Source organism: Megalops cyprinoides, chromosome 2, assembly GCF_013368585.1.
Source record: "Megalops cyprinoides isolate fMegCyp1 chromosome 2, fMegCyp1.pri, whole genome shotgun sequence".
Lineage (NCBI taxonomy): Eukaryota > Metazoa > Chordata > Actinopteri > Elopiformes > Megalopidae > Megalops > Megalops cyprinoides.
Window position 1 is genome coordinate 8,153,256 of NC_050584.1, and position 12,484 is coordinate 8,165,739.

The following is a 12,484-nucleotide window of genomic DNA, read 5'->3' on the forward strand; positions in this document are numbered from 1 at the left end:
CTGTAAAGGGAAGTGTTTGGCATGATTCATGGCATGGCATGACTAACTATACTCAGAATACATAATTTTGCCTTCCAAGGTGATCTCAAACTTTTAAGAACTAATTGGATGTATAGTACATATGGCCCCTGATACATTTTACATGCTGAAGTAATAAGACATGATCTATTTGTGGAATCAGATGGAGGAAACAAGGACACAAGCTGTGTAAGGATGATTTAAGGGTTGAGGTTCAACTTGGTATTAGCTCTTTCTAATCCCTCTGCAGAAGATGAATAGTCTTTCATGTCAGCTCCTTTTGTGGTCATATGACTGCACTCAACCCAAACTGAGGGCTTATGAAAAGCTGTGAGACATATGAGCAATGCTGCCCTCCATCAGTCAGTTCAACCTGTGTGATGCAAGCCCCCTGCCGTATAAGGACCATTGTGCACGCTGAGCAATGACATTATAACAGAATTACTTCACGGGTGGTACGCAGGGAAAATGCAGCGAAATAGCAACAAGCGTCATCTGACTTCCCATGCGTGAGAGCACCGTTTTGTCATACCCAACGAGGGACATACGAGGGCAAAGGACAGCACATGCACAGTATCGCGTTCAGTGCACGTCTGGTACTCGCAACAAAAAAAACCATCTCAATTCCTGAGCTATAGGAGCTCTCATTGCGTTTAGTATCAGCTCACAACACAGCTTCCTTGCTGTGTTTTGCACCACAAGCCAGTTCAGGTGCAGGTCCTCAGTTGGGGGTAAACATTATGCATCTGTTTTGTGTTTGCTGTATGGATAAGTATCTTACAGCTTCTTCAGGTGTGTCGGCTCTCCTGGTTCCACTAAGCCTTCCTTATCACACAGTACACGCTTTTGAAGGTGAAACATTGGGTTCCAACTGTACCAGTTGCTCTCTGGGACAAACATGGCTACAGGAAAAGACAGTAAATTTTTTCATCAATCAATCTGAATAATATTAAAATGGTGTTAACATGATCCGTGGGTAACCAAGAACAATTTCTTAAAGGAAAGTGACTCCGGTCCAAATCACTAGGTAAATTTCACGTCATGTACATTCTATTCTGATGAAATTATGTTTGTAAATAAAAATAAATCAGCCACATTTAAATACATATTTTTTTAATTTTGCCAATTATGAAGTACACATGTAGAATTGTCACACAAGTGAAGTTACCATGTAATTCTGTACTTGTTAATGGACCTTTTTTTTTCATTTTTTAAATGTTTGCACCCAGAATGCTATGTAATGCACTGCTGCAAAACTACGATCTGTCATTCAAGCAAACCGCTGTTATTATTTTTTGCCCTTGGTAACATTCTCGGATTAAATCTGCATTTGGACAAAAAACAGAAGGAAATTACACTGCAAGCAAAGCAATGTTTCAAGCTCAGAAAACATTATGTGAAGTCCTGTTTCATCTTCCAGTGGTGTATGAAGTGGATTTGTGGTGCAGAGTACATTCAATTGATCAATAGTACTAGCATGAAATAGGCAGGAAGTGAGTTCAATGGAGATTGGAAAGACAAATGCAGCTTTTGCTTATAACAGAAAAGCGAATCTGGAATTCCTTCGACAGAAGGAAGAAGTTCGGTTTGGTCTGTTTGTGTCATTACGTTATTACAGTTACACTCATTCTTGATCTCCAACCCTCATTCAGAGAACTAATTACAAAGACATATCTTTCTTCAAAGTACAAGGGTTCAAGAGGTAACGCTACACTTGCCATTTCCCTGAATCATAACAAAGGTCTTCTGTGGAATTTATGTGGTTTGTGGAAGAGTTTTATAATATTGTTTTCTCAGACACGGACGTACTGGAGTGCCACAGGGTTGCAGTGAGAGCTCATTGCTCTTTGTCCGGTCTTCACTGCACTTCATTCTGACACACTGTGCCCGCCTTGAGCAGCTGATCTATGACATCTTCACTGTATCTCAAGGTGTGCTTCAGAACCTGTACAGTGTGCTGACCAATCAGCGGTGGGGGTGTGGGCCTCCTGATCTTAAAGTCACTGAACCGGACTGCAGGACCTATAGGGAAAAAAAAAACAGATCAAATTTACTAAATTGTAAAATGTACAGCATAATTGTAACATTAAATCAGTATCCTGTTTATTTAGTCAAAAGTTTAAGCAACACAGCCCTTGTTGTTAAGCATCACCCCAAGCAACAACAGAGCAAACGTAAACATCAAATTATGCTATTTATTAATTCATGTTTTCCTGGAGATTCCAAGAAACCCTCAGAGATTGCACTTCTACAGGTACTTGCCCCATGGCAGACACTCTGTTATGGCGGTTTGAATCTGGGGAACAACTGCATTAGAGACATGTAACTTAAAAAGTCATTAACTGTGGGAGGATACCACCTGATCATTGAAGTCATTTGTACAACATGTCCTCTAGACAACTGAAGCGCCCTCCAAAGGTACAACTGCAAAATTCTGCTATTTCAGAAGGGCATGGGGATTTGCACTGATTATTAGCAAACTGATTAATTATGACATCTGCTTGTTTTTGAGCTGTCCAATGTAATTTCAATAGAACCAAAAGCTGTATCACTAGGGAAGACTGAGTCAGTCTGTTTAAGTTTGTTATACACCCAAAGTGCATTTGTAGTGTCACACATCCATGGCACTGTAATCACTAGAACATTTACAAAGCAATGTGTGATTCATTTTCTTTGCCGGACCACACCAACATGAGGCACAGTAACATAACCTTCCCAGGCCACATATCGTGCATCTCTGTTTAATTATATCCGTTTCCACTGTCTACTGCAACAAAGTGTTGCCATATTTTCTCTTCAGTGATCGAAGATATGAAACGCATTTGGCAGACAAACAGCAGAGGATACACAAAAACATTACAGGGTCCTGCACTGATAAAGGCTCCATGCATAATTTAAAATTTAAACTGCAGCCAGCTCTACAGCTGCCCTCCGTAACCTGGGCTTCAGCTGAAGCAGATACGTACAATTTAGGATGTGCAAAATGAATACGAAGACACAACGTGTCAACAAAAGCGATATCATATGTTATTTTGCCCACAGATTAATGGCCTATATTTTCAGTGCACTGCATTGAATTGGGACCAAAAGCCACAGGGAAATACACACAACACTGAAGTTGTTTGTGAAGAGGGGACCACAAATGCTTTAGCAAGTTGTAATTTGCACGATCGTCCCTGCTTTGATAGCGCTATTTATAACCACTTCCCCATGTTTTAGACCTTCATCGCAGGCTAATATTTTTGATGTGACAGACACAAACATGCTTTCAAACAGCGAAGCCAGTTTGCTAGTGATTTACAGCAAACGCATTTGTGGTACTTTCTGATCTTTTTTTTTTGCTTTGATTTCAGTTTTCTTTTCTACATCAAACTTTAAGCATCAGAAAATAAATGAATGAGTTATGTAATAATTACTATGTCTGCTGGTAACGTGCCTTACGTGCCATGCTGGATGCCCAACCAATTGAGGTTAGGAGCCAAATTATGCCTTGTAGAGAGGCCCAGAGCTCTGTTGAAACCATACTGGATTTGATGCTCAAGATTTGGGTGCAATCCCAGATATTCACAGTCCCAACAATGTGTTTGTCTGTCTAACATAATGGTGCCATTGACAGGCAATTATGTTGTTTTCCGTGATCATTTAATCAACAATGTCAAATGTTTTCATCATTGTACAGATGAGGCAGAAGTGTGTTTCTGAGTTAAGAAGGGAAGGTCTGTCAAAGAGCAGTCTACTCTATAACTTTGGATTTGGTTCCCTTTAAATCCTTTCCCTGTATTCTCTGTAGCTCTGTGCCTATTAGTTAAACTGATAATAGTGCTATTACCTCTGACAGCACAAGTTTTTGCCATTAGAAAACCATGAGCTCAGTTCCAGGTTATGCGCCTTCAAAATGTTACTGCGCAAAATTAACCAGGGCTTGGTACCAGGGTAGAGGAAAACAGTAAACAGTAAATCAGTGAATAAAAAACAAAACTGAGAGGCTTGCTGAAAATAAGGACCTCAGAGTCCTCAAGCCTCATTAAACGGGCTGATAATTCTGCCACAGCGCTATGGAATCTGCACTCACAGAGCTGCAGGTCTACATTAATGTTAACTTCTCTGCAAGGTTGCCCAGGGTATGAGAGAGACGGTGAAGCTGTTTGATAAAGTAACGTCACCCAGGACAAGAATAAAGGATGAAGACAAAAAACAAAATGGAGGCTAGGAAGAATGTGGAAGTGTCAGACGGAAAGAGTGGATAGAGACAAGAAGTGCAAACAGGGAAAGGAGGGAAGGAGAATTTGAATGAGCCCGCGTGCGGCTTGCTGCCTTTTGCGATGCCTCAGCAGTTAGAATTCCTGCCTTCACCACATCCTCTTACTCCTCCTCAGCACCCCTACCCCTGATCAGCCAGCTGAAGGGTCTTCATTATCTCCTGCACATCTGCTTCTGCTCAGGGTTTACTGCCGTTATCGTATACACTCTCCTCCGGCACGGGGCCCATGGCTTCGTCTGACAAAGGCCTTTCTGTTCCATCCTCCCTTTGCACAGACTTTAATCATTTCTTCTGTTGTTTGCCCCCCCCCCCCCCCCCCCAGCCTACTGCCCCCCTAATCAGATGGCAGACTCTTGCAGGATCAAGCCATGATTTACACCGAGGCGTTTCATCTTGACATGCTCGTTTGGCAAGGGCCCCTGAGTCATGCATTTCTTTTGCCAAAAGACCTCAGAATCCCCACACATCAGTGATCAGGTATATGCTTACTTTAGATCAAAAGGAAATTGGTTGATTCAGTCTGGTAACTCCATACAATATAGAACAGTATACATACAGTACATGTATTCAATCAAAATTTAATGCAAACTGTGAGGCTGTACCATTTCCATTGCATGAAGGTAATGAGCTTTTCCAATGGAAAGATTATAACCTACAGGATACAGCTTATTCCAGATTCAGGTCTATAAAAGTATCCTGTCACTTTTGCCCAAGAAGTAGTTTGCAGTGGTTCTGCATGTCTGCCACTCTGCTGTTGCATGCCAGGTGCTCACAGGTTTAACAGTGACAAGGAGGGAAACCCACAGCCTACAGCCCCAGCAGAGAAAGACAAACTTGTCTTCCACGACCAGTTTTTTCTTCCCACCTCTTGTAATATTTCATCAAAATCCAATACTTTCACTACGATTGTTTCTGGAGTAAGCATGTCAAATATTTGGATTGAGGGTCCAATGGCCTGGTATTCAAATATACTACAGTTGCACTGTCTTATCTCTATCAACCACAGACATTGTGGGTCTACAATAACACCATAGCAAATTTTGTTGTGTAATGTCTGCAAAGCACATGCTTTGCTTGTTGTTCTGAGCTGCATATTTCCTGAAGACGACCAAGCCTAGCACTGCCCAGGGTAGGTTTAGCAAGGCTGGGTGCCATCTCACTGTTGCCCCCCTGCTCCCAAACCCTGACCTACAAGACCGAATTCAGCTTCTGGTGTGGTACCCATCCCTTCAGCCACACTGGTTAGTGCTGGCTCAATGCCACGCTTGGCCTGGTTCCCATGTGGTGTAAATATGAAAAACAGACTGAGCAAGAGCAGAGAGTTCCAGTCAGGACACCTTGGTATAGGACAGGGCTATGGGCAGAGGACATCAGGAAGGGGGGGGGGGGGGGGGGGGTGGGGCACTGAGAAGAACAGGGGCTTTCTACTGATGCGGTGAATTTGAAGCTGAATTGAGGTTCAATGGTCTACACCAACTTCCGCAAGATGCAGCCTTATCAGGGGAAAAAGAGAATTCTAGGAAAAACTAAAAATAAATGCTCATGTCATTGTTTCATGTCTTGTGTGAGTCATCTCCATGCCATCCGGATGTCTCTTTGGCGGGCATGCGATATAAAGGAATAAAGAGATTTTCCCACTGGAAGAGTACAAAAGGCCAGCTGGTGGACAAAAGCTGGGTCTTCACGTGCTGACCCGAGCTGTCAGGCTGCTGGGATTCTAATGGCACAGCCCGAGCAGCAGCAGAACTGGGACGGTAGTCCGCTAAATTAACACCCAGTGGAGATGTTTTGTGCACTGAAGCGGATCAGACTCCATTGTCATGGTGTGGGCTTCTAGTGATTTCCTTTCATTAATGGAGCGGTGTTTGTGTGTATGTCTGTGTGTGTGAGAGGGAGCAGTTTGGACAGCATCATTTCTCTCCTCCACAGAGGAAAAAGAAGCACGAGCCAGCTCCTTATGTTCCTCCTTAAAGTCACCCTGACGTACATGTACTGGTTGTGACATTTCAGATCTTTTCAAAGATCATTTTCTCACATTGCTGCCTTTTTCAGCCTGGCAGCTCATCCCAGTTTCAAACGGCAGCGCCGAGGGGAAGGAGGGGTAGGACTCAGAGAGAGTCTCAGCATGATTATCGCGCCCGACCGCCACATTCAGACGAATATGTGAACATCTTCATCAGCGACCCGGGTGCTTTGAACCCAGAGAACAAGCCGGATCCTCTTTAATCAGCTTCTGAAGCTCCCGTTTTCAGCCTAATACATGTTTCATGGGAACTGCTGCCTGGGAGTGGACCAGGCTGGTGGGCGGGGGGGGGGGGGGGGGGGGGCGGGTGCAGGGCGGGCTGGGTGAAAAAGTCAAAGCTCGTCTAGCAGAAAACTTTCTCCCTCAGTCCTGCTCCATCTCCATGTGCATGTTGCTCCTCTGTGAACGGGTCGTGAAGTTAGTCAACCTCTTCACTAATGGGCATGTCCTTTGGCAATGTGGGTTTAACATACAGGCAAAATACTTGGAACATATAACATACACCATTAGAAATTCATAATGCACACACCCAGTAATAATGTATGGTGGTGAGCAGGTGGAGACTCATTAAGGTTAGGTTTTCTGCTGATGATTGTGAGATTAACTGTATAGACTGTCAAGTATATTCATGCATCCTTATGGCATGGATTCACCATGTCCTGTATAAGTGGTCATCTTGAAGGCTATATGTGCTGTGATAATATAGTACTATATGATAGTACATGACTCTAGCTAAATATACAATTTGAAGAGAACTATTCATCTTAAAACAGTTCTAAACGCCCATGATGAAAATAACCTTCACAGGACTAGAGAGCAATGAAAGAAGGGTTCTGCTGAAAAGTCAGTTACCACAGATCTTGAAAGCCATGACCCCTTCTAATCCCTTCCTCCTTACGAAATGAAACAAAACATAAAGAAATAAGATAAAGCTGATGTACAGAAGCCACCAATAATATGCAGCAGGTACAATGTATATATTTCTACATTAGGTTAGTTACTGACCATCCCTGCTCATCTTCCCTCTGCTTTTTGATCTGATTAATCCTGGAGATGTCTTTACATTTTTCTCCCATGAGTTTTGGTAAAGCACTACTGGTCCATGGGGTTAGTTACAATGATTGAAAGACAGAAGAAAACCGCAATGATACACAGTTTAACGAAAGAACGAAACACACCAATCAAGGCCTGGAAATTAGATGGTTCTATTTACCAATGTACCAAAGCAGACTACTTACCAAGTATAGCTTAGAGATTTTCCTAAAAGTTTCCACATACTCCATCTTGGAAAATGTTCTGTGATATATTTATCAATTGAATGGGGGATTGCCCAGGAGATCTCGTCCAAAGTTCAGTGTGGAGCTTAGTGTCCTCCATGTCTTCCCTGAGCAATATGTATAACTTATATAAGAATAACTTATTATTCATGGCTCCTCGCTGATGAGACTCTCCGACTATTAGCTGCCTGTGACCCCACGGACATTGCCACCGAAAGTAACCCACACGCTTTAGGGTATTCCTTTTCAGAGATGAAACTCATCACGTATTGCTTGGATTGACCATCCAATAAAAGTACACATAAAAGAGCAACCATCACTTCAAAAAAGACTTAACACAAACATTAGGTAGCTGAAGCATTCATCAGTCAGTGACACAGATATAATCGGCCTATTATGTCTTTAGCACAAATCAGAACCAAACCTGATGCAGTGGCGACCAACTGAAAACATGCTGTGAGGGACACGTTTTTTTAAAATGGTACCGTTTCTCAGAAGGGCATGACTGGGATTCTTCTCCCCTGCTCTTGTGTTTCCTGAAACATCAGAGTGTCATGTGACCCTGCTGACCAGGAAGTCTTCCTCACGTGTCATGTGAACAAATGCCTATTCCAGTGTCTGTTAAGTGAAATTTTAACCTTGCTTTATGCGTCTGTACCTAGAGTTATGGAGAAAGAATGTCACATGTACCTTAACACAAGGAAAACAACTCTTCTGCATTTTCAAAGCCATTTTATGACTCAATCTGTTTCATGTCCCCAATATTTTTTTATACACAACAGATGAGAAAGATCAGGAGCTTCATGCTCTCTTCCCTCATTGGCCTTGAGCAGTGGAGACTTTTCGGAGTTTTGGGGGGTAAAAGAGTGGAATACACAAGAGTACAGAACTTCATCCCTTTACCTTCATTTAAGTTTTTTATTTTAGTTAAAATTGAGGGTAAAAAGTCACACAGAGGTTACGGGCAGCAACTATCCTGAGTTTTTTTCTGAAGAACAAGACGATTTGCTGCCCTTCGTCATCATCTTCTTCATAAGAACAGGACACAAGACACAAGTGGAGTGCTGCATATAAGTATGAGGGCTTAAGGCATAAGGTCCAAAGACTGAATTTGATTCACTACGAAATAAAACCATAGACACAGGCAAACTTATTCAGTCATTCATGAATTTTTGCAAAATTTCTTAAGGGAAGGGAATTACTTAAATGCTGTTTTAAAATTACATGAACAAAAATATATGATGAAAGCTGGAAGGCTGAGTTGTCAGTGCAGCCCTTTGTACTGTATAATTCACTAACTCAAAGGGGAAAGGATGAACTGAAGGCATTCACCACTCGGAGGCTCTGACGAATTTCAGCTCAGTTAGGCGCATCAACAGGAGACCGCTGAAACTTTGCTTTCATTCAGTGTAAAGACCATCAGCTCATAAAAAAGCACAGCATTTTGGTGCTGATTTGGAATGACATCACTTCCTGCATTAAGAGGGGGGATTAAAGTCCCATTGGACCTCTTGTATTTTAGAGCTTTGTTTCAATTGCCACTCACTTTCCACTTAAAGGAAAGTTTTAGAGAGCCCTACAAAGACTTTGCATTGCTGAGCCTTTTTTTCTGAAGGAAAACTAGGATGTTAACTACTCATTTCAGGATGCTTGAACCACTGACTACTGCACATATTGGGAATCTTAAGATTTGTGTTGTGGAGGCAGGTGGGTTGGTGTACATATATATTTGTGTGTGTGTGTGTGTGTGCGTGTGTGTGACAGAGAAAGAGAGTGAGGGAAAGAGTCAAAGAGGAGAACATGACAGAAATGAGAAAGCCTGCCCCTATTCGCGTACAGCTCATGAACTGTAAACATGCTCACCCTCTCTTCAAAAATCAAGGCAGATCACGCATTAGCTGAACAGAGAACTGAAGCATGTGACACATTAGAAAATTAGGAGAGGTCTTCTGTGATCTCAAAGCGCAATGTCAAATCATGGCCAGTGCTAATGTGATTCATGGAAAAAGGCTAGCTTGATGACTGAATGACTCATTTTTGCATTGTTGCATTTTGTAACACTTGAAGAACTTGTGTGACTGAGTTCTTCAGGATTGTACTGTCCGTATATAAAGACTTCTAGTCTGAATACAATGGGACAGATGGCACTCAACATAATTCCTTTGATGTATAACTGTGGCACGCTAGGAGGGATGACTAATGCTCTTTGCTGTCCTTTCCATGGTCCACCCTTATGAATCTTCACCAGATGTTTCTAGCATCCGAACAACAACGTTAAGATGGTACAAAACAATTTCAAACCAGCTTGAACTGGAAGTTTTTGAGTGGACGAATAAGCAAACGTGTGTTTTCTGTTTTCCCACTTGGCAACCTCAATAACATCTAGACCATGCTCTAAAACTATTTGGAGACCTCCCCGTGACGTGGACTGCCAGAGGCATCTATCAGCGCAAATCCAGCACGCCCCATCGACAATGCCCCCTTTCCCCCCTTCTTGTAGCTCAGGTCAGAAAAACGTCACAGCCTATTTGACTTTCCGAGCCACAGTCTCCAGGCTTTCTCCTCCTATCTGCTATGTGATGACATCTCCGCATGGGAAATGCAAAGAGAAAGCACTCTGGAATCGAACACTGGTCACCTGGAGATCTGTTGGCAGAGTGTACACTACCTGTAATTAATCTGTCAGTGAAGGCTTTTGTCTTGGAAAAGCACAGGGAGCAAGCCCATTCAAGTCCTCTCTGCACAAGGACTAAAAATAACCAAGGGATACAATGTGCAGCCTTTTGAGGGTTTTTTTTTAAAATATATTTTCTTGTATTACTGGAATTTCTGTATGCTCTATCACAGTTTTTCTAAGACCTATCTTAAGATAGGCCTGTGTCCTCTGTATGTTTTTCCCAGCTGAACTTTACTGAGCTCTATCGGAAGTTTATTTCAACTTGTACTTGTATTTTGTATTGTTCCTGCTCATTGTCAGCTCTCACCAGCAGTAGAGTAGACTATGAAGCTGAACTCAGTAGACCATACCGGGATTAATATACAGGGCTCTTGCGCAATCCACTGACTCTTTTAGAGAGCTAAAAAGCCACAAGACACAGAGAGATTAATGAGTTTCTAAGGCTTGTAGACAGTACTGAAGTAAAACCAATGGTTTTCTTTTGTTGGATGTGGGGAGGGGGTGGGGATTTTACAACAGAATTTTACCTGTCAATTCACATGAAATCTCCCTGGACCTCAGAAAACAGCCACGGGCAGAGAAGTCTGACGTTCACAGTTCTCTGTTTTGGCCAAAAGCAGTTCAAACAACTTCTTGTCCATTTATTTCTGTTCCATCCATTTCCCTTGGTTCAAAGCTTCTGTCTGTCTTCATTATTAGGATACTGTGCACTCATGCCTCTTGGGGGAGAGTTTCCCTGTCTCTCTCTAGCAGCAGGAGAGGAGATATCTGTGTGAGAGATTTGTCTGAAGTGTAACACCTCATGTCCAATGATAGTTGTCACAGATATTTGTAGATTATAAAAGTGTTTAGTTTTCCTGTGCGCATAGGGAGTCAGTCATGTGACAATAGACACATATTATACAAATATTCAATGTAATACGTTTACTCACATTGTGCTCATTTAGACAGCAGGACTGTTACAGAATTTGTACAGTGGGGTGTGTGTGTGTGAACAGCACCATAGTCTGTGCAGCCTATGTATGTGTCTGTGTCCTTAGAAAATGTATACTCCACTAACCTGAGAGGTAGCAGCAAGAAGCTCATTCAGTGTGCGGTTAGCTATGAATTTTACCCGGCAACAGAAAGGTTGTGGGTTCATGTGTATCATGGGATTTTATCATTACATTACATCATATCTCTGGATTCTGTCAGTTGGTTTATTTCTGTCTTCTATGCTGTTTTGTGCATGGGCTCCCCTAGAAATATTCTCACAGCACTGCCAAAAACATTATCACAGCATTGCTGAAAAGGCCACCATTTGCCTGAATACGTACTTTCAGTCACCTGTAAGGCTTGAAAGGTGGGTTGACAAAATGTTCAAAATGAAAATTCTCTGACGTACCTTACCTAAAGAAAAATCTGTCTCCTTGTAACACGTTCGGTACAGGTGAGACATCCTGTGCATCATTTTCCAAGATTTTGTGTGGCAGATTAAAAATGATGGCAGAAATTTATGGAAAATGCAATTACGTCTTTTCTTAGAAAGCCTGACTCACACCCCAAGCTGAGGAGAGATGCTGACACAGTGAGGTCAACTGGAAGATGGCATTGTACAGGCCACTGAGAAAGTCAATCACTTTAAGGCCAGATGCAGCTCTTATGAAAGCACCCAACATGACTAACACAAGAAGTATCTCTTGACTGGGTTTTTAGGAAGCAACAGGCATTGTCACAATGACAATATTGCTTCAAGATCTTTGTAATTTTCATTTTATTTGCTCTAGGGCTTTCCCTTTCACCTGAGACCTAGCAGATCCTGGTGCAGTGCCTACCCTGGCAATATGACACGGACCGCTAAATCAAAGTAATTGTTTTTAGTTTCAAAAACTATGAGAGGTGTGGAAAAGGCATCTGTTGATGAACATTAACATTCCATTAACAGTGTTAATCACTGGTTGTTTTTAAACTGGGGTTTTAAAATGTAAAATACAATCTATAATCAACCAACTATTACCAAAAAATATGGACTGGTTGTCTTGCGTGGCTTATAACACTGTCTAAGTAATTCCACCTCCTTAATGAATGGCAGTAATTTGTTACCTCAGGGGTGCATTCAATCAACATCTATGCAGAATGCAATGCCAGTCTTACTATATTGACAACATACATCATATATTCCAATTTCAGGAAACAGGTTACATTTTTGTGCCAGCTGTAATTCAGAGAACATCTGTGCATGTACTGAG

General features: G+C 42.1%; 1 protein-coding gene across 1 annotated transcript in view; it reads right to left on the reverse strand.

Moving 5' to 3' along the window:
• Positions 1-1,273: 1,273 nt before the first annotated feature.
• Positions 1,274-12,484, reverse strand: part of sugct (succinyl-CoA:glutarate-CoA transferase) — a 104,059-nt gene continuing 92,848 nt past the window's right edge. The window contains exon 14 of the mRNA XM_036522077.1: positions 1,274-2,040. Coding sequence (XP_036377970.1) covers positions 1,877-2,040 — 164 coding nt within the window. The 3' untranslated portion in view covers positions 1,274-1,876. The remainder of the gene's footprint in view (positions 2,041-12,484) is intronic.